This window comes from Magnolia sinica, chromosome 17, assembly GCF_029962835.1.
Source record: "Magnolia sinica isolate HGM2019 chromosome 17, MsV1, whole genome shotgun sequence".
NCBI lineage: Eukaryota > Viridiplantae > Streptophyta > Magnoliopsida > Magnoliales > Magnoliaceae > Magnolia > Magnolia sinica.
Genome location: NC_080589.1, coordinates 5,075,203 through 5,102,122, shown reverse-complemented (window position 1 = coordinate 5,102,122; position 26,920 = coordinate 5,075,203). Strand labels below are relative to the sequence as shown.

Sequence of the window (26,920 nt, the reverse complement as noted above, 5' to 3'; positions counted from 1 at the left end):
GATGGGGATCGAGTGGTCTGTCAATGGGACCAATAAACCCTATTTCATCCAAATTGAAGACATCTAAAAACAGATCACACATATCTACTTTTTGACATTCATGATATAAACAAGGTCTTTATTAGAATAGACTAACCAGTATATATCAAATAATTAAGAATTTAATACCAACACTAGTTGGACTTAACCTGAACTTAGGTAGACCGTGACCTAACCTAACTTTAACCGGTCCATCGTGAACCTGACTAAACCTGACTTTAACTAGGCCTACACAGTGAGACCCAAACCCCATTGATTTTTTAACGAGTCTTTGTCGACACTTTTTTGGTTTAGATGTTTTGGTCACATGTGAAGCACAAAAGCATGCCAAATCGACTATGTCGCTCGATTCTAACCGAACAACTTGATCTCAAGCACCAATATAGGCAGATACAATGACTGGGCCCGTATCTGACCAAGATCTAAGCAAATCAATCACCTATTCACCTAGTAGCAAATTGTTTTATAAAATGATTAGGCAATACTTGGAGGGTGGGGTTCTTCCTCTGAAAGTGGGTTGCAACTTGCCCTTCCATATGAAAAGACTTTTTCACTACTCTGCAATGATCAATAGAAATTAAGGGAAATACTTAAAGTCGATCGAAGCGTAACAGTAAGAAACATGTCTGAATGAAGAATCGCTTTGTATTGATAATTAACATATATAATCCAACGTAATAGTGTAGACTTGGATTACATCTAATTAATTATAGCTAAAGAATTATGACTACGCTTAAGAAAGAGATAAGCTATGACAAGGTAAGATAAACTTCATGGATAATTGAAAGATAATTTAATTGATTTGTTGGATTGGTATGAGAAGACTTGTTTTATTGAGCTTCTTGCTATGTATACACTCTCTTGGGAGATGAGAATTGTTGATGACTAAATCGGGACGACTCTCCACTCTAACTCGCGAACTCTGAACCGCTTCAACGTCTTGAGCCTATACGCTAGCAGCCAGTAAAGGAGACCTTGGCTAAACCGGGGGACCCTCCGATGCCTAAGTCAGGTAAAAGGAATCTGGGTCTAATTTGTAGAGTAGAGGGAGAGTGCAAGATGCTGTGTACCTGTAGCAATGGGGTCCCCTGGTATTTATACATGTGGATTGGATGATCTGCGGCCGTTAATCTCGGCATGATTCACTCAATCAGTGGGATATTGCGATCTTAGAGATATCGTCTATAATCCATGGATTGTGTAGCGTATCATGTCTTAAGAGAGCGTATCTGCGGGTGAGACATTCAGTCACGTCCGTGTTGGGTAGTTTCTTAGTTTGACACTCGGAATATTCACATCTGGCCTCAGCCTCGGCCTTACCCGGCCTGAGGTCGAGTGTTATTAGTTGGGACTGTCGAATCCCCTTTGGTTCGACTTTGGACCTTGGACTAAGATGGCCTCGGTTCCTAGCCTTGGACCAAGAATAGTATGTAGATTGACCTTTTTGTCAAGTTTTTAAACGAGGATAGCTCGGAGTCGAGATATGTCGAGAGAGGACTCGGCCCTACTTATCCTTCATACATGCCCAAGGTCTCCCCTCTGAGCTTTGAGGTCCATAGCCGGCTTGACTCGTCGAGTTGGATTTCCCCACAACAGAAGCCCCCAACGCTTTTAGTCCGAGCTCGGACTTAAAGAGTAAATGCCTGGGAAAATTAAACGACGCCTTCGTATCTCTGCCCATGATGTTGATTACGATAATCGGGGCACAACTAATGCAATTCGTACATATCCGATCCCGCGTGCGGCGCAACGGCCATATCCCTTCAGTTTTTGTCCCCTTGGTAAAGGGCACGTGATGACGGTTACGATTTGTAGACGGCGAGACGAAGGAAACGGCGCCACGTATGTCAGAGGAGCGAGGAGGAGCCTGCATCTTTAATGACATTAAATGCTGAGAATATTTTGACCTCGAAGCATAGGTTCGGACGTATCGCACTCTTCCACGTGTCCCTTGGCATCAGTGCTGAGCCGTATCGGCTTCTGGAACGGTCGCTTGCAATGATGATTATTTGCCGACGGCTTGTTCATATGTGTTGATTGTCGTTCTTAGATGTTAATGTTTAAGGACCTACCCCTTGAGGGGCCAACCCCCCACGAATGGCGCGCTTAGTCGTTTTCGTAGATTAGTCGTTGCGTGACGAGTCAACCCCTTTTTCAAGGAATCGGGTCGTCTTTAGGCTTTTTCCTTGTGTGTGAGGGGATCCCTATGTAAATTTTCATGGGTTTAACGTCCCGACCCCTTCTTGAAGGGATTGGTCCGTTAAGTTAACCTCTGCTTGTGAGAGGAAACTTTTTTCGTTTATAAATTGCACGAGTAGATAATGTAGAAATGGAGGAACTTTTATTAAGGGCCTTAAGAGGCTAGTAGCTTCAAGAAGTACCTTTATTAAGGACCTTCGTTGGCCAGTGGTTTCTTACGGATAGTAGATCTTCAAATGCTCGACATTCTAGGGATGGGAGAGTTGTCGTCCCTCGAGGTCTTCCAAGTAATAGGAGCCTGGCTGGGTTGATCTGACCACATGGTAAGGCCCTTCCCAGTTGGGTCTGAGCGTCCCGACCCCCAGCTTAGCTGTATTTTGGAAGATGTGACAGAGGACCAAGTCCCTTTGTTGGAACCGCCTTGTCTTGACCCTTGAGTTGTAGAATCGTGCTACTTAATGATGCTTAGCGGTGACTCGAAGTCGGGCGATATCTCTGGCTTCCTCGAGCAAGTCAAGGCTTGTTGTGATCTACTCTGTGTTCTGATTTTCCTAGTAGTTTCTGACCTAGCTGTTGGGAGGCCGATCTCAACGGGACGATCGCCTCCGAGCCATAAGATAGCGAAAAAGGGGTCTCCCCAGTAGACGGCTGGGCTGTAGTCCTATAAGCCCAAAAGACAAATGGGAGCTCTTCTGGCCAGTTACCTTTCATTTTTTCTGACTTTGTCTTAAGATTGTGCTTAATGACTTTGTTCACAGCCTCTAATTGTCCATTGGATTGCGGATGCCGAGGCAAGAAACAAGCGTTCGAGATGCCGAGCCCCTTGCACATGCCTCTGAACTTATCATTGTCGAACTACTTGCCGTTGTGGATGCGGATTCATCTTGATGCCTCTCTAGCTGATTTGAAACCCAAGGAACTTGCCAGAACCGACTCTGAAGACACATTTGGCTGGGTTTAGCTTCATGCGATACTCCCGGATGATTGAAAACGTCACTTTAAGGTCTGCGAGGTGGTCGGATGCTCTGACACTCTTAACAAGCATGTCATCAACATAAACTTCCATTGTTTGTCCGATCTGCTTGGCAAACATCCGATTCACTAATCTCTGGTATGTCGCCCCAGTGTTTTTCAGGCCAAAAGGTATGACCCGATAATAGTAGACCCTTTGTCGGTGATAGAGGTAGTCTTCTGCCTGTCTGGGAGATGCATCGGGATCTGATTTTACTCGGAATAGGCATCTAGGAAGGAGAGGTGTTCGTGACCAGCCGTGCTATCGACCAGTTGATCGATTCGAGGTAATGGGAAACTATCCTTCGGACATGCCTTGTTCAGGTCCGAGTAGTCGACATGGACCCATCATTTCCCACTTGCTTTCTTTACCAGGACCACGTTGACGATCTAGTCCGGATAATGTATTTCTTCAATAAAGTCAACGTCGAGGAGATTGGAAACTTCATCGGCTATGGCTGTATACCTCTCGGCATTGAAAGCTTCTTCTCTTCTATTTCACTAGTTTGTGATCTGGATCCACATTCAGTCTGTGGACCATAACCTCGGGAGAAATTTTCGGCATATCCTCATGCGACCATGCGAAAACGTCCTTGTGCTGTTGTAGGAAAGCTAGTATTTGAGACCTCTGCTCTGAATTCAACGATGTCCTGAGTTGAACAGTTCTGCTCGGGTCGGCTTCCTCAAGCGGGACGGTCTGCAAGTTCTCGGGGGGATTTTCCATGATATCGAGGTCGTTGACGGTGAGGGTCTATTTCACTGACCCTTTCCTTACAGCTATTGCATAACATCTCCGAGCTTCACGCTAGTCTCCTCAGAGATATTCGACCTCACCTTCAGCGGGGAACTTTATCATCAAGTGGTATGTGGACATAATCACTCTCATTGTATTAAGGGAGGGTCGGTTCAGAATAATATTATGTACCGATGGCATATTGACGACGAGGAAGTCTACCATAAGGGTGACTTGATGTTGTCCTTCTCTCGCGGTCACAGGGAGGGAGATGGCTCCCTCAGAGATCACCCTTTCTCCGGCAAAGCCGTGCAGGGGGTCTTCACAAGTCTGAGGAGTGACTTCAGAACCCCCATTCTTTTGAAAGCCTCAGAGTAAATACATCTGCTGAGCTTCCGGTGTCGATCGGGATGTGGTACACCTTATAGTTGACTATAGTCATAGTAACCACTAGGGCGTCATCGTGTAGATGCTGGATCCCGCGCTCATCATCTTTTGAGAAGGTCATGCTGCACGGACTGATTTAGAGTTCTTTGCTCGGCCGCTCGGTCAAGTGGATTTAGTGTTCCGGATCAGACTTCCGAGAGTGGGCTTTCCGAGCCCTGTTCGAATCTCCTCCACCGAATGAGCCCCCGAAGATGGTGCAGATTTCGGCTGGCTCTTCCATGGTGTTATTTGGCTATTCTCGCCCTCGCTCTTCTTTCCAAGCGATTCTTTCTCCCTTGGCGTATCGGCGCAGATGTCCCTTACGAATAAGGGTCTCGATCTCATCCTTGAGATCCACGCAATTGGCTATATTGTAGCCTGATCCCGATGGAAGCGGCAGTACTTGCGCTTGTCTCGATGATCGGGGTCGACCTTCATACAAACTGGCCAATTTAGAAGCTTGTGCCCTCTGATGTCTAGCAAAATCTCCTCGGTAGATATGTTAAGGGGGATGTAGGAATGAAATTTTTCCTCTATTTTTCTACTCGGGCGACGATCGCGAGGAGCGCGGTCATCTAGTCCCTTACTGGATGGCTGGGATTATTCGTTCCTTGGCCTCTTCCCCTTGCCAATCGGTTCCGTCACTTGAACATTCTTGCGGGTATTGGAGAATTCCTCGGCGTTAGTATACTTCTGGGCTCTGGCGATGAAGTCAGCTAACGTCTTTAGCGAATTCTTCCCAATAGAGAAGGTGAACCTTCCTTCTTTCAAGCCACCGAACACGGCGGAGAGTGTCATCTTATCATTGTAGTCCTCCACTTGTAATGCTTCCTCATTGAAGTGAGTGATGTAGTCCTTCAATGACTCCTTAGGCTCTTGCTTGATGGTGAACATGTGAATATTCGACTTTCTACTCTTCTTACTACTTATGAACTAGGTAAGGAATAATCGGCTAAGCTCCGCGAAGGAACCAATGAAATTGGGCTTGAGTTGAGAGTACCAACTCAGAGTGGATCCTGTGAGTGTGATCGAGAACCCCCTGCACATCATCCTGTCCATTGCTATTTGGATTTTCATCCGCGAACGATATGCTTCTACGTGCTCGGATGGGTCACTAGACCAAAGTATTAGATGACGGGAGGTATCCGAAACCTCTGTGGCATCACCTTGCTCATGATTACTGAGGTGAAGGGAGCCTCGATCTCTTTCATCATCGCCTGAACAATGGCAGGAACTGACGACGGCTGCTGCTTCTTTTCTAGTGTCAAAATTTTATTGTTGAGCTCCGCAAACTATGTTTTCGAAGGATCTTTGTTCTCAGCCACTATCTCCTAGGTGTCTTCTATTTTGGGAGTCCTCCTTCTCCTCCTCCGTTCCAGCTCGTGACGAAGATCCGTAGGTGCCAGGGCCGAGATGACCTAGGCATTTGTTGGAGCTCGAATAGCTGTGTTCCGAGTCGAAACTCGAATTTGGGTCGGGGAAGGATTCTGAACCGAAACCGGCGCCCGAGCGGGTGGGCGTTGAGGCCCCTTGGGTCTCATACTCCTCGGCGCGGAGTGAGCTTCCACGACCGGACCAATCGGCTCAGGAACAGGGTTTTCCTGAGCAGAATGTGGTTGCAGCTCATGTCACTATTTCATTTAGTTGATTTTATCATGTAGGGCTTGTATCTCGCTCTGCATTGCCCGATATTTATTTGCCCGATTGCGAGAATGCTGGGAAACCCCTGGGGCTGATTCGGCGTGAAGTAGCGAAGAGGAACGGGTCAACTCATTTTGCTCCAGTTCCGTGGCTACTACTTTTTTCTTTCCTCTCGCCATTATGCTTAAGAATAAGAACCTGACCTTTTGTATCAGCTTCCCACAAATAGCGCCAAAATGTTGATGACTAAATCTGGACGGCTCTCCACTCAGACTTGCGAACTCCGAACCACTTCAACGTCTTGAGCTTGCACACTAGTAGCTAGCAAAGGAGACCCTGGCTAAACCGAGGGACCCTCCGATGCCTAAGTCAGGTCAAGGGAATCTGGGTCTATTAGAGGGAGAGTGCAAGATATTCCATACCTGTAGCAATGGGGTCCCCTAGTATTTATACTTGTCGGTTGGATGATCTGCGTCCATTAATCTCGGTATGATTCGCTCAATTAATGGGATATTATGATCGTGGAGATATCGTCTATAATCCATGGATTGTGTAGCGTATCGTGTCTTAAGAGAGTGTATCCGTGGGTGAGACATTCGGTCAGGTCCGCGTTGGGTAGTTTCCTGGTTCGACACTCGGAATATCCACATCTGGCCTCAGCCTCGGCCTTACCTGGCCTGAGGCCGAGTGTTATTAGTCAGGACTGGTTGAATCTCCTTTGCTTTGGCTCTGGACTTCGGATTAAAATGGCCTCGATTCCAAGCCTCGGACCAAGACTAGTACGTAGATTGACATTTTTGTCGAGTTTTTAAAAGAGGATAGCGGCTCGGAGCCGAGATGTACCGAGAGAGGACTCGGCCTTGCTTATCCTTCATACATTCCCGAGGTCTCCCCTCTGAGCTCTGAGGTCCGTAGCCGCCTTGACTCGTCGAGTTGGATTTCCCCACAACAAGAATCATCTAAATGATTCGTTTCTTGGCTATCATGTGACTCTTCAGCATCCCTCTTTAGTTACTTCATCAATTATGGCAGCTGAATTGTGGTCGCGTTGGTCTTCTAGATTCTTCTCTCTTCGCATCCCTCTAACTGTTCGTTTCCACTTGACCACTTTGGACCTCCTTCTCGGCTGCACCCCTCTTTCCGCTAGACCACTTTCTACATCTTGGACTTCTTAGTCATGCCCCAAGCTATATATTTCCCATGCCATGACATGTGTCCTTTTCCCAATTGAATCTCCCGGGAATAGCTAGAGATAGGGTACAACAGGTATAATAAATGAGATCCAAACCCTTTAAAATCAGGTTGGTCCATTAAGTGCTTGCCAATACCCATTGACAACCTTGCGAATATGATTATATGAGTGCAAATTACAGAACCTAAAACCAAAAAATAAGGCCAATCAAGTCATCAAGCGGGCCACACATGGGAAACAAAATACTACAGTCCAAAAAACCGGCCAGACCTGGCCTATGTTTTTTAGGCGACACTTTGATGGTGGGGTACAACTCTCGGATTACATGAGTTTTGAGCTTTGTGTACATTATAGTGGGGATGTTAGGCAATCTTCCACATAAGATTCCTCCAGCTCTCATATAACTCGTCGCTCAAACAAATCTTCACATCCATGAAACCAGAATAAGGTAAAATAAGTAGATTGTAAAAAATCAGACAAAATCTTTTTCTCTTAACTACAATGATTATCCATGTAACTCTACATATTTGTGATACATCACACTCGAGATCTTTAAAGAAAATTTCAATTCCAAACAAGTGTTCTTTATGATAAGAGAGCACCCGATATAGGCATCCAATTCATGCATTGACAGTACTTGTAGTTCATCGACCACCGTTCATTAACCCTAACCCATCACCATCCATCCAACCCAACCTATTTAATTAACCAGCAATGACACAAGGATGGACATGATGAGGTTGATCACTGTCTTCCTCGATCAATAAATATCTTGACTCCGCAAGGCACTCTTTAATCCAAAATAAACGGGTTTAATATGCTTAAATAACCATATAAAAACCCTAAAATATAATAAAAAAAAGAGTCCTAGTCAAATAAGGAAATAAATTTTAAAATCACGTAAATTTTCGCAGTCTATCGAATCTTCATCGACTAGTCGAGTCGATTGGTTGAACAGGCTCTAAAATGTCCAGAGATGAAATAAAATATTTGGTGAATTTTGACTTATTGACCCAATTGGCTAGCTTGACGAACATGGCCTTGGACATGTCGACCAGATTTGTCAACCTGTCGAAAGTAGTAGAAATTGTTTGGGAAACAATTTAGAATTTTTGGCGAAATTTAGACCTATCTAATCGATCTGTCAACCAGTAGAACTATGCTGAATGTTGTCGATTTCTCTTTGAGCTTCTTCTGGTTCATGTGTGTTCCGAATGTGCTTAATCCACGTCATACATCAGTCTCCTCCACTTGAAAAAACTCATCATCAAGTTCTTCAATGGATTTGGTTTATAATACGTGCTCAAATTCCTCAAGTTCTTTAATGGACTTACTTCACAATACATATTCAACTTCTGGTGCCGATATTTATTAACATTTACCTTGTACTTTGTAGAAGGTTTCTCTTATTTCTTTTGGACATTAGCATAAATATTTGCTACCCGAACTATTATATTTTTCACCGCAACATTCATTCCAGGTATTTTAGGCAATGGAAACAAGTCGAGTGCAAGTTTAGTAACTCAGGCATATACAACCTTAAATTGGGCCTGGTCGGTAGATTGATTCTTCGTATTGTTGAAGACAAACTCAACTTGAGAAATACAAATCTTCTGCATAGGGGACAAATTCTTCGGGAATGTTTACGAACAGATTGCCTACTGGCACTGCCTGTATCTCCGTCGAACAATGCTATATGGGACCCACCATGATATATTTGTTTTATCCATGATGTCCACCCATTTTGGATAATTATTTTAGGGCATTAGTCCAAAAACAAGGCAGATCAAAATCTTAGGTGGACGACACCACAGGAAAACAATGGTGATTGAACGCTCACCATTAAAAACTTCCTGGGGCCCACTGTAATTTTTATTTGCTATTCAACCTGTTGATAAGATTATACTGACCAGACGAATGGAAAACACAAACATCGGATTGATCAAAAACTTTTGTGACACCCAGGAAGTTTTAAACAGTGGGTGTTCAATCACCACTTTTTCCGATGATGTGGTCCATTGACATTTGTATCTGTCTCATTTTTGGGCTCATGCCCTAAAATAATCTGTAAATATGGATGGACGGCTTGGGTAAAGCACATACATAATAGTGAGCTCCACAGTACACGGTCAGTAGCCAGTCGCTGATGGCAGTGTCAGTATGCAAACCACCCGGCTGATTTGTTGGGGAACCTTAGTTTTAGCCGTTTTACAATCAGTAGGTACGTTAGATTTGGTCTCGTCTCTTATTTTATTGGGCTGCTTATCATGCGCATGTTTACACACGTACTATACACGTAGCCTACATTTACCTCAATCAAAATATAGACCGTCTAAATGGTGTGACTACTGCAGCTGTGGCCCAAGAAGACAATCCGAACGGATAAAGGATTCGAACAGTTTGATATGTTGCCATAAAATGGATGGAGAAATAATCAACAGCTTTTATTCAGCAAGTATAAACCCATTTTAGGGGTAAAAGGTGTAGTGCAAAACCATCCGTGGACAATGAGTCTCAAGATCTGACGCTTGTGATTTGAGATACGTGATTTCCATATGTACGGTGGTTTTGCATGTGCATGATATGATATGACATACTCTTTCATTGTCCAGCGTAAAATCATCTAGTAGCTTTTTTCCACCTCCGGTGAAAGATGCATCACAACTTGTGATACTGTACGTTTTCTTAATTAGTACAACCTGTGTAGGACAAATCATGTTAAGGATAGTGAGTACCGTGAAGGTCACCTGAGACAAAAGTCAGGCCTTTTTATAAAAAAGGTGGGTCACACTGTTGTAATCAATGGATAGCCGACTGTCTGATTCGACATACAGATCCGGCCCACCTTGGGATTTGATCATATCGATTTTGGAAAAAATTGATCCGCATGGTGGGCCTTATCGTTTTCATGGCAACGTTGTCCGAATCAAGTTGCCTGTTAGTGGGAAAGATAGTATAGTAGTACAAGTTGGGATACCTTTGCCTGTATGTGATCGCTCCTCTTCTTGATTTAGGGCATGTGCACGTTGTTCCAGTCTGCCGCAGCATGGGACCATTGTTGTACAAGTGGCCCAACTTTGGTGATTGAAATTGTTCTTCTCATGGTGAGCCCTGTTAGTGCAAATTATAGATTTGCGAAATCTGAAAAAAATAATTAAATAAATCAAAAAAAAAAAAAAAAAACAGGTTGAAGCACTTGTAATCACATTGTTGCGTTATTCCCCATTACCGAAGTGTTGATAATGTTGATAGGTTGGAGACAAATAGCTTTTATGATACACTGAGTTTGTTTGTGGTCCTTCGTTCAACAGACACGAAGAACTACAAATGGAACTCTTTGTATACAAATTTCTTTCTAATAAATAGTTGTCAAATTAGTCTTTTCACGCTTATCCCGGTTCAATTGGGGCCACACAGAAATAGTGCTGATTTCCCTGGAGATGGTTCCAGACACATGGGCCATTGTCACGTGTGTGGTGGAGATTGCGGACCTACTGTACCATGGCTAAGTAGGGGCATGTGGTGCCCCGAAGAGAGATGGGACCTATGATGACAGGACTGTTAATGGTCAGGCCTTTGTGCGAGACCTAATTTTAAACGGGTCAGGCCAGTCCACCAGTTGATGTCCTAGCCCGGCCCACTTACATCCCTGCCGGAACCAGCAATACGATGGAGCTAACTTGGGACACATGGTGTTGCGGTATGCATTGATAAAGTAGAATGCTTGGTTATTTATCACCTGCGCATCTGGTGGGCCACCAGATCAACGGCTTTGATCACCCAAAGGACAGCCCAATTTATTCCCAAGCTCCGAACACATGCCTAATACATCCTAAAGCAGGATAATCAGAAGTGACGTCCGGCCATCGGGCTCACTTCCAACCCTCACCAAAATAACACCTACCAATCATAGTGCGTTCCAGTGGTACTCTATAGTGGCCCCAGGTGGCGTGTGGACAACATCCAACCTACCCAAAAGGTACGTCCCACCATGATGTACACGAACGTCAAAACTCATGCAATCCAAGAATTGTACCCCACCATCAAAGTGTGGGGCCCAAAAATCTTTCTAGCCCAATAATTAGGTGGGCCCTACATGAGGTTTTTGATCTGTTTTATTTTGGGTTTGGGTGGGATGGGGTGTCAGCATGGCAGACTGGATATCATCTAAACATCACGCGGCGTCCAAAATAGATTGGTACCACCGTTACTTATGGTGCTATACCACCAGAGTGTGATGTTATAATTAGGTCTATCGACGGGCCGGGCCTGAGGTAGCTCCGGTCCGGATTTTCAACTGTTTCGGGCCGGTCGGTTGGGCTTGGCCTTGGCCTTTTAAAAATTCTGATAGCAGGCCCAAGCCCGGCCCATTGATACCCCAACTAATAATCAATCATATCCATATGGGTCGATGGGTCCGTGGAACATGACTAAGCCCGATTTTTAACTAGGCCTAAAAGGTGAGACCCATGCCAACTGATTTTTTAGTGGATCTAATGAATGGTTGGAATCAATACAATTGACTGAACCTGAATGAGTAGTGATGAGTTACCAAATTGAAAATAAAACCAGGATTTGTATTCTACAGTAATGTTTTTCACACACAAGTAGCAAAACACAAATGAGAAAAATCAAAATAATCTACGCCATTAAAATATGATGATCAAGAACTAGGACTGCGGTCGGTAATAAGAAGGACGGTGAAGAACGTTTGGGTGACGGTGAGGAGGAGGAGGATCGAAGCCGCTATCAAAGAAATGACAGACCATGGATTGGTGAAATAATCGCGCATCAAGCTCGCCAGCCACATGTTCCATTTGCTCTTGCAATGTTTTTGGACATTCTGTGGTAGATCCGAAAGGTAGCTTTCCTCATAATCAAGGAATGTCCCAGTGCAGAGACGGTTGAATAGTTGGCCCACATCATCATCACTTTCCAACCCATGATTTATGATCTCATTGAGATGGAGCAGCGCCACATCCTTGGACGTGTTGACAAGGCAATCCATGAACCAGAAGTAACTCGTGAAGTGGGTTGTTGCTTCCGGGTAGCATTGTTCGAACGCTACTAGGTTCCGAAAGAGAGCATTGCTGGATTCATATATCGACAAGGGAGGGATTTCCAATACCCCATGGCTAAATTCCACGTCCAAGATGCTACTGTACTTCTCTTTCTTCTTGAACTTGACCCCCGCAAGTTGGAGCTCAGCCGCGCCAGGGATCATCATTATCCTTACTGGAGATGGATTGTTGCTAATGGGCAACTGGGGCTTATTTGAAGATTGGAAAAACCTGCTTATATTCTTGAACTTGTTGAGGACGGATTCGACGGTAGAATTGCTCTCCTTGCTATGAGTCGGGGTCGGTATCAAATGCGAGTGGAACAAACGGAGCAGATGACAGTAGGAATCCTTGATCTGAATTTCGTTATTCCTATGCATGAAATGATCGAAGAAATCAAGGGCCATCTCGGCAAGTTTATGCGGTAAGTTCACCGGACAAGCCATCATGAAAATACGCTGCAGAACGAAGAAAGGAATTTGATTTTCGAGGAGGAACATATCATACCCTACAAGGGACATCATTCCAGTCGCATCAAGTATCGGGTCTTTGAAGTCTTCTAACTGAGAAAAGAACCCTATTTTTTTCCTGAGCAACTCCTCTTCTGGCTCGAGCTCCTCCTCTTCTGGCTCGAGCTCCTTCTCTTTTGGCCTGAGCTCCTCTTTTTGCGCTAACTGTTCTTCTTCCTTGCGAAACTCCCCTATTTGCTCCACCATTTCGTTGAGATTATTGAACTTGAGAAAGAACTCGACAATGAAGCAAGCATCAAGGACCATCATTTTCACAAACTCGTTGCTCATCTGTGGACCCACTTTCTCGGAGTAGCAAATTCGAGCTTCATCCCCCAATTCTTCAATCGCCTCGAGGTAGTCCTCCAACCGATGGTTGGGATTGCGGGAGAGGATTGAATGTAGGTACCGCCATTTGTGCTCTTCCATTCTTTGCAGGCTATTCTTGCCATGATGGTATGGGCCGATCGACACGATCTGGGGCTCATACGCAACCTCGTTTACTTGCCGGATTCTTTGTGGGACTATGTAGATGGTGGGCTTCCGCTTCCGAACTCGGAAATGGATGCGTTGACCGATTTCATCATGGAATCGGCCAGTGCTTGCCTACCTGGAGTTAGGCATCTCCGTCCCGGAGCGTCGTTGGTCGATGTGTTCGCTTCTTCCTCTTCTATTTCACGCATACCATCCATGAACGATGCCGTTACAGCACCTCGTATCAGTAGTGAATGATACGATTGCCGATACACTGGTTTTAGTGCTTACTGCCAGTGCACATCTCTCAAAGGCGTTTGTGACGCAGGGGATGAACGTGATGAGGATAACTACTCCGAATCCACGGAGCTTCTCTGGACTCCTCACAGAGACTTCTCGAATCCACGAGGAAAGAAAGTAGAAAATTAAAATAAATTCTAAGAAATTCGAAATTGATTAATTGATCATTGATAATTCCCTAATGTGGCTCCTTACACTATTAATATAGGAAAAAAAAAATAAACTAAAATTCGTAATTATCAAAAATAGCAAAATTCTAACTTTAATAAAAATCCTAATTCTAATAAAACTCTTCTAAGGCCTAATTTCTAAAAATAAAAATTGCAAATAAACTTTTTCTAGAAGAGTCCTAGTATAACTAAAAGTTATTTCTAAAAGGAAAGAAAATCTAAAACTCAAAAAATATTTAAAAAATCGAAATTACTAAAAATAGTAAAATTTTTCTAAAAATTCGTTTTTGAGCTGAAAGCGCGCCTTTTCTGACGAAACGGACAGATGCGACTCACTTTGTGGGTCGGTTCACCTCGGATGGCCCATTTCAGTGAAGATTGATAGGTTGTGCGCCCCGTAACGATACCCGGATCAAAAGTTATAGTCAATTCACGGTCCATCTTCTTTTGGCTCAACCATGCTAGGAACGTGTCTGTGACAGGTTTTACATTAGACCCCTCCACTTGAAAAAAACTCATCCTCGAGTTATGCAAAAGACTTGGCACATGAGTCTGAGATAACTTCTGACACCGATGTTCATTAGACTTTTTTTTATACTTGGCATTAAGCTTTTGAGCCGATACGATACATATACTCATGTTTTCCTTGACTAATATCGATTAATTCCTTCACATCTGTCTTCAAGATTTCATATTTTTTCTGATAATGTGGGCAATTAGGCGGACTTGCCCCTGCAATGAGATCAACGTGATTTTGCATATCTCGTATGGGAGGTAATTTATTAGGGAATTCATCGAGTACAACCCCCTTGAACTCCTGCGATACTGGTTCCAAATCCTCTAGGATATTCACAGGCTCCACATATTTTTTCTCTTCAACTACTGCATATATGTCTCCCGTTTCCTCAGATTATTTAACAAAGGCCTGTTCAGTTATGAGAGATTGTCCCTCTACTTTAGAAGTCTTGAGTTGGCTCACCGTTCCTATAGGGGTCACATGTTTTCCACTGATGAATCCTGTGGTTTGTTGCAACTCCGTTTTGACCCGCTCACCTCTCACCGACAAATAATAGGATTTCTTTGCATAACCCTTTAATGATTGGTTATCTTGCCAATAATTTTGATTTTGTTGGAATAATACCTGATCGTAATTGGTAGGGAAGAATCACATGCACAATAACTTCTTCATCCGCGACCACATGCGGATTGGCGCCTTCATCCATCTCATTCGCTCGAGTTGAAGTTGTTCCCACCAATCTGAAGCTCTGCCCGTCAACTTGTAGGCCACGAGTTTAACTTTCTTTTCTTCCATTATGTTCATGTAGTCGAAGAAATGTTCGACTTTAAGCAACCAATCGAGGAAGTCCTTGAAGTAGAGTTGACCATTAAAACTAGGAAGATCGACTTTCATCTTGAATTCTTGATCCATCCGATCCATCTGATCAATGGCTCGTCTAGGATGTTGTAAAATCATGTCGCTAGATCCCACTTTATTAGGAGGGATCCTGTGGTTCACTGATAGCGTCGCCCTACGATCAATATGATTACTAATTCTAGCAATTGTTGATGGTGGATCACCACCATGAACACGGAGCTACCCTAGGGCCTTCGCCAAACGATACGCCATGCTATCAATGGTAGCCTGCAGCCCTTGCATGGCTTGCCGATTCTCTCGCCGTGCTGCTTCAAAAGCTGCCGCCGTTAAAGGTAAATTCCCTGAAACACCGCCCATGGGATTGTTGCCCAACCCGTCATTAGAAGCCATCAATCTAAGGAAAAAACCTTGCTTTGATACCAAACTGACGCAGGGGATGAACGTGATGAGGATAACTACTCCGAATCCACGGAGCTTCTCTGGACTCCTCAAAGAGACTTCTTGAATCCACGAGGAAAGAAAGTAGAAAATAGAAATAAATTTTAAGAAATTCGAAATTGATTAATTGATCATTGATAATTCCCTAATGTGTCTCCTTACACCATTAATATAGGAAAAAAAATAAACTAAAATTTATAATTACCAAAAATAGCAAAATTCTAACTCTAATAAAAATTCTAATTCTAATAAAACTCTTCTAAGGCCTAATTTCTAAAAATAAAAATTGCAAATAAACTTTCTCTAGAAGAGTCCTAGTATAACTAAAAGTTATTTCTAAAAGGAAAGAAAATCTAAAACTCTAAAAATATTTTAAAAATCGAAATTACTAAAAATAGTAAAATTTTCCTAAAAATTCATTTTAAAGCTGAAAGCGCGCCTTTTCTGACCAAACGGACAGATGCGACCCACTTTGTGGGTCGGTTCACCTCGGATGACCCATTTCAGTGAAGATTGATAGGTTGTGCGCCCCGTAACGATACTCGGATCAAAAGTTATAGTCAATTCACGGTCCATCTTCTTTTGGCTCAACCATGCTAGGAACGTGTCTGTGATAGGTTCTACATCAGTTTGTATTTCCTTGGACGTGGTTTCCCTACTGCACCTACCGGTAGCAGGGACTGTGGAGAGCACCGTGATGTATGTGTTTTATCCATGCCGTCCGTCCATTTTTCCATATCATTTTACGATATAAATATGAACCCAAAAACGTGGAAGATTCAAGGCTCAAGTGAACCACACACAAAAACTAAACATATTTCGAGTGAGTTTCACCTGCACACGTCACCTATTGGACCCAAATTCACACGTGTGCATATACATGTGTGAAGGAATTTGGTTGTCGGAAAAAAGAGAAAAGAAAAAGAAAAAATAAAAGATAACGAAAAAGAACAAGAAAAGAAAAAGATAAAGATAAAGATAAGAAAAGAAAGAAGGGTTTCAACCGTAGGCATTGCACTGTAATGTGTAACACACCTAAGATTTGGATCTACTAACTATTAGGGTCCATGGCTAAACATGACATGAAAAAACTGATGATCGGAATGGATTTATCATAAACGTAACAGTGGACCACATATAACTTATTCAACGCTTCACTTTCAAAGAATAAACCGGAATCTGTTTTAAACTGCACATGAACGTGTTCAAGACCGTTAGTTTTTGTTTTTCTCTCTAGTTAGATTCTTTTCCAATTCAGGAGAGGTTTTTGACTCCTCCGTGTGAAGAATTTCAACCATTCAAATCCAAAGGACCATGCCAACTATCATCTGTTCAAAAAATTAGATTTCCATTGACACTCGGAGACAGCGTTTGGACTATTTTCGCCCCTCAAAACTAGATATTATTCACCCACAAACCAATAGATATTAAACTTTAGATCTCAGCCGCTCAGAAAAACCCTACGACTCCTATTAGGAATTCAAAGAAGCCAATAATACTTTCTTTTGTTCCGAAGCTCGAGGATTGAAACTATGCTATTCCTGTCATGCAGCCCACACGGATATTTGATTTGCTCCATCTCTTAAACTCTACCTTATTAAGACCCTGCAAATCATATGAACGGATAAGATTTCTCATAAACTATCATAATGGACCCCACAGTTTATACTTCAGGATGAACTTGTCTTTCTCACTTCCGTTTTGAAAACATTCTCGATTTTTGAGAAATCATCAGACTGCTTACTTAACGAGTGTCATTTCCAACCACCAATCTTTTAATATATTAGGAAATACCTTCCAACCTCAGATCTAGATCGTCTAAAGTAGATTCTAACTTTTCATCTAAGCTCACCAAGGCACTCAACCATCTAACCATCCATTTAATATGTCTCAATCACCCAAACTAAGACGGTCTAGATCTAAATAATTCATATTGGTTATTTCCTCAAATCAATTAAGTGGAAACCAATGGATGGTTTGTATTTGATCTAAAGAAGTAAATAACCCTTCAATCTAAGGGCAAACTCCCATGATATTAAATTAATATTTAATCAGGAATTTATAAAAAATGTATAATTTTTTAAGAGTTCGTTGAATGGTGGTTAACTACCTAAAGTGAAAAAACCATTTAGAAAAAGCTTAAAGGTGACTATAGGATGATCGACCCACCTTAGTAGATTCATTGATGCACCCGCTCCCCTTGCAACTTTGCTAGAGGCCACACAAGTTATAATTTTAGTTCTCATACACATAAGGTAAAGGGAGCGATGGCGGGGCCAAAGGCACATTTAGCGCGATGCGCATCCTTCATCGTCATTGCACATGTGGCATGCTTTGATGGCACCGGTCCTGGTATTGATTGACCTACTGGGCCACCAGGAGAATGAAACCCACATTTAAAATTGAGCCAATCAATGGGTTATGATTCTCAAATCACAGTCTTTTTGTGCCTATGGTCTGTTCAAGTGGGGCCCACCGCATAAATATTTCTGAATTTCCTATAGATGGTCACGTGTAGAGGTGTATACAAGTTGAACCGAGTTGAGCTTGGCACAACTCGACTCGGCTCGACCACTAGCTACCTCAGCTCGAACTCGGCTCGGCTTGGCTCAGTCTTCGAGCCTGACTGGCCAGCTCGGATAGGTTCGGTCAGTAGCTTGGGCCAGTTCGAGCCAAGATCGAGCCTATGCGGCATTTTCACAAACACATAGAGTGCAGTTTCAGTTTCTGACTATATGTAAAACAGTAGCAGCTGTTTAGAGGCATTTCATCAAACATCTCGTAGGCAACAACAAAATTAAGAAAAAATGATATTAGCTTCGTATACATACCTTCCTTGCCACCAGCCAACAGTTCATTGAGTCATTTCATCAATCAATTGGTGAGCAACGTAAATATCAAAGTAATCAAGTCACCGAACTAGTTCGATTCGAGTTGGAGTTCGATCCAAGTCGAGTCGAGCTCGAACTTGGTTCGAAATTTTTTCGAGCTCCAAAACTCAGCTCGACTCGTCTCGAATTAATCTTCAAACGGAATCGAATCAAGCTTTTTCGAGTCGAGTCGAGCGAGCTAACCGAGCTAGTTCGGTTCGTGTACAGCCCTAGTCACGTGTGTAATAGAGATGCAGGAGACTGTACCATGGCTACGTAGGGAGCGTGTGGTGCTCCCAGGGTGACAGGACTGTCAATGGGCGAGACCTTTGTTCACGATCTGATTTTAAACGGGTCAGGACAAGCCACCAGTTGAAGCCCAAGCCCGGCCCACTTACATCCCTGCTGGGCCCTGCAATATGATGGTGCTAACTTTGGACACATGGTGTTGTGGTATGCATAGATAAAGTAGCAATGCTTGGTTATTTATAACCTGTGCATGTGGTGGGCCACCATATCAACGGCTTTGATCACCCAAAGGCCAGACCAATTTGTTATTAAGCTCCGGACACAAGCCAATCCATCCTAAAGCGAGCTAATCAGAGGTGACATCCAGCCATCTGGCTCACTTCCACCCTCACCAAAATAACACCTACCAATCATATTGCGTGGTACTCTGTAGTGGGTCCCACGTGATGTGTGGACCACATCCAACCTGCCCAAGAGGTGCGTCCCACCATGATGTGCACAAACGTCAAAACCCACCCAATCCAATAGGTGTACCCCACCATCAAAGTGTAGCTAGCGCCCAAAAACTTGGCAGTCCAATCATTAGGTGGGCCCTACATGAGTTCTTTGGTCTGTTTTATTTTGGTTCGGGTGGGATCGGTTTTCATCATGGTGGGGCGCACTTCTTGGATGGATCGGATATCATCCAAGCATCACGAGGCGTCCATAGTAGATTGGTACCACCATTACCTATGGTGCTACCACCGGAGTGCACTCTTATAATCATATCCATAGGGGTGGATGGGTACTCGTAATCGAAGGTACCTGATAGACCCAACCATTCATTAGAGCCACTAAAAAATCGGTTGGGCATGGGTATCACCTTTTAGCCCAATTAAAAATCAGGCTTAGTCGTGTTCAAGTCAGGTCCATGTTATAGACCTAGTTAAAGTCAGTTGGGTCAGGTCTACTTGGGTTCAGTCGGTTCCCACGAGTGTTGATATTAAATTTTTGTTAATTTGTATATATTAGTCATTCTATTCTAACAAAAGAGAGCGCGCACAGGAGTGCAGAGAAGCTTCTTGATTTCTTTTTTGCTTTCTCGGCGGCCTATGGGTTTGGATCAAATACCAGAGCCGAGCTTTGAGCTGTCTACAACGGTCTTGCATATTGTAGAGCTTTGGGCTTCGTCAACGTGGAGATAGAGTCGGATTCTTTGTTAGTGGTGGGCCTCCTAAATGGGGCTCTCAAGTCGAGCTGGCGTTGGATGTATTGGATGCAGAGGATTCAAAGATTGAATGTTGGAAGTCAGGTCAGTTTTTCCCACGTTTTTAGGCAAGGAAACGGCCCAGCAGATGGTTTAGCCCGAATGGAGTCCGATCAGCAACTCTCCTTATTTGCGAAAGACTCATCGGACCTTCCGTCCCACGGTAGGGGGCTGATTTTTCTGGATAAAGTGGGCCTTGGTAACCTTAAGGAGGAGATTTTGTCAGTCTAGCGCAGCCTAGCTTGTCCATAGCTTTATTTTCTATTTTCCCTATATGATAGGCTTTCCGGGTCTTTCTTTTTTCATTGGGCAGCCCGTAAGTGGCTGTGGTATCTGTACATGGTTCCCTCTTTATAAATATATATTGATATGAAAAAAAAAAAAAAAAAAAGAGAGATAGAGAAAAAAGAGGGCGCACACATGTAATAGAGCCTGTTTATACATCATAGACATCAAAAGCAGCAGATATGTATGGTACTCTAATCCATCCAATGGGTAGGCCCAACCATGTCAATGCTCGTATTTGTCCCAAACCCAACTCCAAACTTGGATCAAAAGGCCTCATGGTACCCACAGCCCAATTAAATCCAGTGTGGGAGTTCAAGAACTGGACCAAATCTAGCAAGATCCAAAACTGATTAGCCTGGGTTATGGTTCTTATAGGACTAGATCCAAACTGGACCTGTTGACAGCCCTAATATCTTGATGCAGAGTTCAGGACCGGTTTAAAGGGTCACGAATTTGGGTCTACAGATTGGGTCCATAACTGGTCAGGTTTGCTTCACGGATTTAGATCTGGTTAAAAATTGGGTTGGTTAGATAAAAGGTTCCCATCAGGATACTTAACATTCTTAGTCATGATTGACGACTTGTACATAATCATGTGAAACTGGTCCAAGTCAACTTTGACCTGTGAGAACGATTGGGTGGGTGATGTAGAGAGGGTTGTGGACAATTACATGACTAAGATGGATCAGAAAAGGACCGGTCGACGACAGAAGTGATCCGGACCGTCAGACCTTAAATCAGGCGTATCTCGCAATCCGGAGTGAGTTATCGGATGTAAAATATATGATTTTGGGGTTGAAGGAGCTACTTAATTTATGCCGGGTTGCACAAGTAGGATTTGCGAAATACCGCCAGATCGACGGTCATTTCCCTAGTTTATCTGTTGAGCTTTAGGAGCTGCGCCCAATGCGAAAAGAGCTTAGGAAATTAGGAGAACGGCTTGGTGAAGCCAAATAGGACACTTACTATTTTTGGCCGAAAACCTTACGCACTAGTAGATATCACGACCGTCTATAAATAGTAAGTTTACTATTTATAGTAAGTCACGAATTCTAGGAGTTTTAATCGTAGTTTGATTCTGATTTCTCTTCCATTGGTTGGTGTTCCTATTTAAAGGGTTGTGAACTCGTTTTTTTGTTTTTTTTCATTCATCAATCAATTTTATTAGAATTTATTTCTATTTTCTTGCTTTCTTTTTTCGTGGGTTTGAAAAGTCTCTATGAGGATTCGGAATAGTTATCCTTTTGAGGAAGATGGTGCTGGACCTCACATCCTCCCCTGCATCAGTGGGCCCCATAAAACTTGGTGACGTCACTTCAGTAGCGAGATAGCTACTGAAGCCTTTCAGTAACTAATCCCATCAGTTGGGCCCCATGTAACGTGTGGACCACATCCAGATCTAAAAGTCTGATGGCTAGCCGAGCCTAACTAAATCTTGGCCAGGCACTCAAGTGCTAGACCAGAACAGCAAGATCCAAAAGTAAGTGGATTGGCCGGTGTACCACAGACTACATATGTGGCTGGAGTGTTGACGTTACCAAGTTCCGTGGGTCCCGTCATAAGGTATGAGTGAGCTCCAAACCGTCTGTCCAATTGGTGAGATCGTCATAATGCTTGAGCCAAAAAATAAGACATCCAAAAATCAAGTGGACCACACTTTAAAAAGTAGTGGAGGATTGAACGCCTGTCATTGAAAACCTTTTAGGGTTCACAGAAATTTTGGATTAATATAGTACTTGCTTTTTCTCTTCATCCAGGCCGGTATGCTATGGTGGGTCCTATGAATGTTTTAACGATGAGAATTATTGTCCACACTGCTATTTGTCTCGTGATCCACTTGAACCTTAAAAATTACTCATTTTGAGTTCAAGATCTAAAATTATCTAGCTAAATGGATGAACGGTGTAGATATGATAAATACATCATTGTCCGGCCATGTAACTTTCATCTCATTTGAACCGTTTATAGTACTCGGAGCTCGAGTTTCAGCGCTTGTCTTCACACGACATGTACCCTCACTAGCTAAGTTGCTGATGTGTGGTACACCAGCCAGTCCGCTACCTATCCAAAACTGGTTAGCCCGGTTATAATTATTATAGGACTAATCTGTTGACAGCCCTAATATCTCGATGCAAAGTTCAGGTCTGGTTTGAAGGGTCCCGAATTCAGGTCTGCAGATTGGGTCCATGACTGGTCAGGTTAGAGTCCACGTATTCAGATTTCATTAGAAATTTGGTTGGTTAGATGTACGGTTCCCATCAGGATCTTGACCATTCCTAGTCAAGGTTGGCAACTAGTCTAAGTCACATGCACCTGGTCAAAGTCAACATGAACTTGACATTGATCAGTGTACTGGACCTGTACTGGTTAGGACTAGAGGTGTAAACGGGACTATATATCCAAGTCGAGCTTGGCACAACTCTGGTCAGGTCCGCCTCTAGGCTCGGCTTGGTCCTCAAGCTTGACTAGCCAATTCAGCTTGGTTTAGTCAACAGGGACCAGTTTGAGCCAAGATAGAGCCGAGTTCACCTGTGCAGCATTTTCACAAATACATGGTCTGCACCTTGAAATTTTCACTGTGTAAAACAGTAACAATGGTTTTATAGGTATTTCATCAAACACCTTGTACGCAGCATCGAAATCAAGAAAAAAAGGTATTTGTTTCATATACATACCTTCCTTAACACCAGCCAACACTTCATTGAGTCATTTCATCAAAAACTTGGTGAGCAACATCAATATCAAAGTAACTGAGTCACTAAACTAGTTCGATTTGACCCAGGGTTCAATCCGAGTCAAGCGAGCTCGGGCAAGTTCGAACTTGGTTCGAAATTTTTCGAGCTCAAAAAATCTGCTCGACTCGGCTCAAACTCAGCTTCGAACCGAGTCGAATTGAACTTTTTCAAGTCGAGTAGAGCGAGCTAACCGAGGTAACTCGGTTCATGTACAACCCTTGTTAGGACGACTTGCAAGGTTAAAAAGAAAACCAATGTTTTTCACACACACAAAAGATACTTTTTATTAGCTAAACACAAATGAGAAAAAAAATAAAATAAAATAACAATCAAATTCATCTAAACCCTTAAAACATGATCATCAAGAACCAGGACCGCGGGGTCAGTAATATGGAAAGACGGTGAAGAACGTTTGGGTGATGGTGACCAGGATGAGGATCACGGCCGCTATTGAAGAAAGGCCGGACCGTGGATTGGTGAAATAATCGCGCCTCAAGCTCGCCCACCACTTGTTCCATCGGGTGTTGTAATGTGTTTCCACATCCTTGTATAGAGTCGAAAGGTAATTATCATCGTAGGTATCCATGGTACCAACGCGAAGCTGGTTAAATAGGGTGGCCACATCCTCATCTCTTCCCAGCAAATGATCTATGATCCTCTTTCGATGGAGCAGGGCCACACCTTTAGACGTGTCGATAAGGCAATCCATGAAGGAAAGGTAAATCGTGAAGCGAATTTTAGCATTTGGGTAGCATTGTTCGAAAGCTAAGAGGTTCCGAAAGAGAGTATTGGTGTAGTCATCAATCACCAACAGAGGGATTTCCAACACCCCATTACTAAATTTCACATCCAAGATGCTTCTATACTTCTCTTTCTTCTTGAACTTGATCCCTGCAAGATGGAGGTCAGCCGCACAAGGGATTATCTTGGGTGCCAACGGTGGAGATGGATTGTTACTAATGGGCAACTGGGGCTTATTTGAACTTGGGAAGAAACCTCTCGAGCGCAAGAACATGAGCAGTTTCTTCCACTTGTTGGGGTTGCGTGGAATGGACTCCTCACTAGGTATCACATGCGAATGTAACAAATGGAACAGATGATGATAGGAATCCATGAGCAGAATTTCCTCATTTCTTTGCAAGAAGTCTTTGAAGAAATCAAGGGCGAGCTTGGTAAAGTGAACCATCCACCGGACTAACCATTTGGAAAATACGCTGCAGAATGAAGAAAGGAATTTGATTTTCGAGTAGAAGCAAATCATACCCTGTAAGAAGAAGCATCCAAGTCGTTCCAAACATCGGGTCCAGCTTGCATAGCTCTCCTAGCTTGAGAGAGAGCTTGGCATTCAAGCAAACATCAACTACCTTCTCCATCTCCTTCTGTATTTCCTTGACCTGGTTGAGCTTGAGGAGTTCGACAATGAAGCAACCATCAAGCACCATCATTTCCACAAACTCGTTACCCATCTGTGGGCCCACATTGTCGGAGTAGCAATTTCGTGCTTTATCCCCCAATTCCTCGATGGCCTTGACGTAGTCCTTCAACTGATGGTTGGGATTGCGGGAGAGGAAAGATTGTAGGTACCGCCATTTGTTCTCTTCCATTCCTTGTAGCCTCTTCTTGCCGTGATGATATGGGCCGATCGACAGGATCTGGGGCTCATATGCACTCTCGTTTACTTGCCGGATTCTTCGTGGGACTTTGTAAATGGTAGCCGGATCTCCACGTCTGGGTTTGGAAACGACATCTTTGAGCGATTTCATCATGGAATCGGCTACTGCATGACCACCTGAGGCGTTGGTCGATGTGTTGAGCGATTTCATCATGGAATCAGCTACTGCATTCCCACCTGAGGCGTTGTTCGATGTGTTGAGCGATTTCATCATGGAATCAGCTACTGCATTCCCACCTGAGTCGTTGGTCGATGTGTTCGCTTCCTGGCACATCTCGATATCACCCATGAACGCCTGTTCGCTTCGTTCCATTTCTACTACATGCTCATAATTTCTTCATCGATGCGTCTATAGGCACTCTTGTATTGGGTAGTGAACGATACGATACCTGATACACTGATTTTATTCATTGCTGCCTATGGAAATATCTCATGACCTCATATCTGATTTTGATGAAGCGTTTTGAATTCCTTTGACGCGGATAAAATACACACATCACGGTGGGCCTGAAAGAGTCTCTGCCAAGACCGAGTCCTGCCCCTGCCGGGACGCAATCCGCGTCGCAATTCATCGATACTAGGAGAAAAGTATTCGCAGAAGAAGCGGATTGAGCCAGCCTGCCTGGAATTTGTTCCTCCCGGTGGGCCCCGCCATGAACCACACTGGGAAAAGTCAGAGAATGCACCCCCAAGCTCAAAAATTGCAGCAATCAGTCAGTTACGATTGTAAAATCACGGTCTTTTCATGCTCATGGATTGTTCAAGTGGGGCCCACCAGATTAGGAAAAAAAAAAAGTTCTTAGATATGGTTCAAGACACATGCACCGTTGCTGCATGTGTTGTGGAGATGCAGGGCGGTACCATGGCGACATAGGGAGTAGCGCGCGGTTAAAAATCGGTTGCGCATGGGTCTCGGAAACGGATTGGCTACTCCCCCTGCCACTAGGCAATGGCTGATGGTCGGTGCTTTGTGGGCCCTAACATGATGTATGTGTTTCATCTATGCCGTCCATCTATTTTTATAGATCATTTTATATTATGAGAGAAAAAATGAGGTATATCTAAATCTCATTGGACCACATTACAGGAAACAGTGTTGAATGAACGTTGGCCATTAAAAACGTTTTGGGGCCATAAAAGTTTTGGATCAAGCTGATATTTATTTTTTCTTAATCTGGGTCTTTATGACCCAATCAACAGATTGGATTTCAAATAAACAGTACAGTGGGCTTTAGGAAGATTTTAATGGTGGATATCCAATCATTATTGTTTTCCTGTGGTGTGGTAGACCTGAGATTTATATCCCTATAATTTTTTGTATAAATCCCTAAAATGATCTATAAAAATGGATGAACGGAATGGATTAAAAAAATACATCATGGTGGGCCCACAGAGCACCGACCACCAGCCACGAGCCTGGTGTCAGGGGGAGTAGCCAATCCGTCTCCATGGATCTCACCTTTTAGCCCAGTGAAAAATCGGGCTTTAGTCATGTTTAAGTCGGGTCCATGTTACGGACCTAGTTAAAGTCAGTTGGGTCAGGTCTACTCGGGTTCAGTTCGTTCCAGCGGGTGTTAGTATTAAATTTTTGTTCATTTGATATATATTAGTCTTTCTATTCTAACAAAAGAGATGAGTATTTTTAAGGGCGCACGCATGTATAATAGAGCCTGTTTATCCATATATCATGCACGTCAAAGGCAGCAGATATGTGTGGGACTTCAAGAACTAGACCAACCAGCAAGATCCAAAACTGATTAGCCTGGTTATGGTTCTTATAGGACTTGATCCAAACCGGACCTGTTGACAACCCTAACATCTGGATGCAGAGTTCAGGACCGGTTTAAAGGGTCACAAAATCGTGTCCACATATTGGGTCCATAGCTGGTTAGGTTTGCCTCATGGATTCAGATCTGATTAAAAATTGGGTTGGTTAGACGTTAAAAGTTCCCATCAGGATCCTTGAACATTCGTAGTCATGATTGGCGACTTGTCATAATCGTATGCAACTGGTCCGAGTCAACTTGGACCTAAGAGCGATTCATTACGGAACCTGAACGAGTGAGGATAAATTACTGGATTAAAAAGAGAAGGGATTTAGAACGGTGGTATAGCCAAATGCCCCAAAAATTGGGACCTCTAAATAAAATGCCTTAGCTGGCCCCAGACACTTAAAAATAAAAAATAAAAAATGGAATGAAATTGTCCCGGCTTGGAGCCTAGTGCTCCCATGGACCTTCTTCCTTTGTTGTTTTCCTAAGACTCTTTTTATTTCTTTTCAAGCATGTCTTAT

At 43.4% G+C, this 26,920-nt stretch overlaps 1 protein-coding gene and 1 pseudogene across 1 annotated transcript; both read right to left on the bottom strand.

Moving 5' to 3' along the window:
- Positions 1 to 11,890: 11,890 nt before the first annotated feature.
- On the bottom strand, positions 11,891 to 21,087 carry LOC131231773 (UPF0481 protein At3g47200-like). The gene is made up of 2 exons (XM_058228075.1): positions 21,070 to 21,087; positions 11,891 to 13,416 (listed from the first exon to the last, which is right to left on the bottom strand). Exons 1-2 carry the CDS (start codon positions 21,085 to 21,087, stop codon positions 11,905 to 11,907), a joined length of 1,530 nt encoding a protein of 509 aa, XP_058084058.1. The 3' UTR covers positions 11,891 to 11,904.
- Positions 21,088 to 23,313: 2,226 nt separating this feature from the next.
- On the bottom strand, positions 23,314 to 25,024 carry LOC131230639 (UPF0481 protein At3g47200-like; annotated as a pseudogene).
- Positions 25,025 to 26,920: the final 1,896 nt, after the last annotated feature.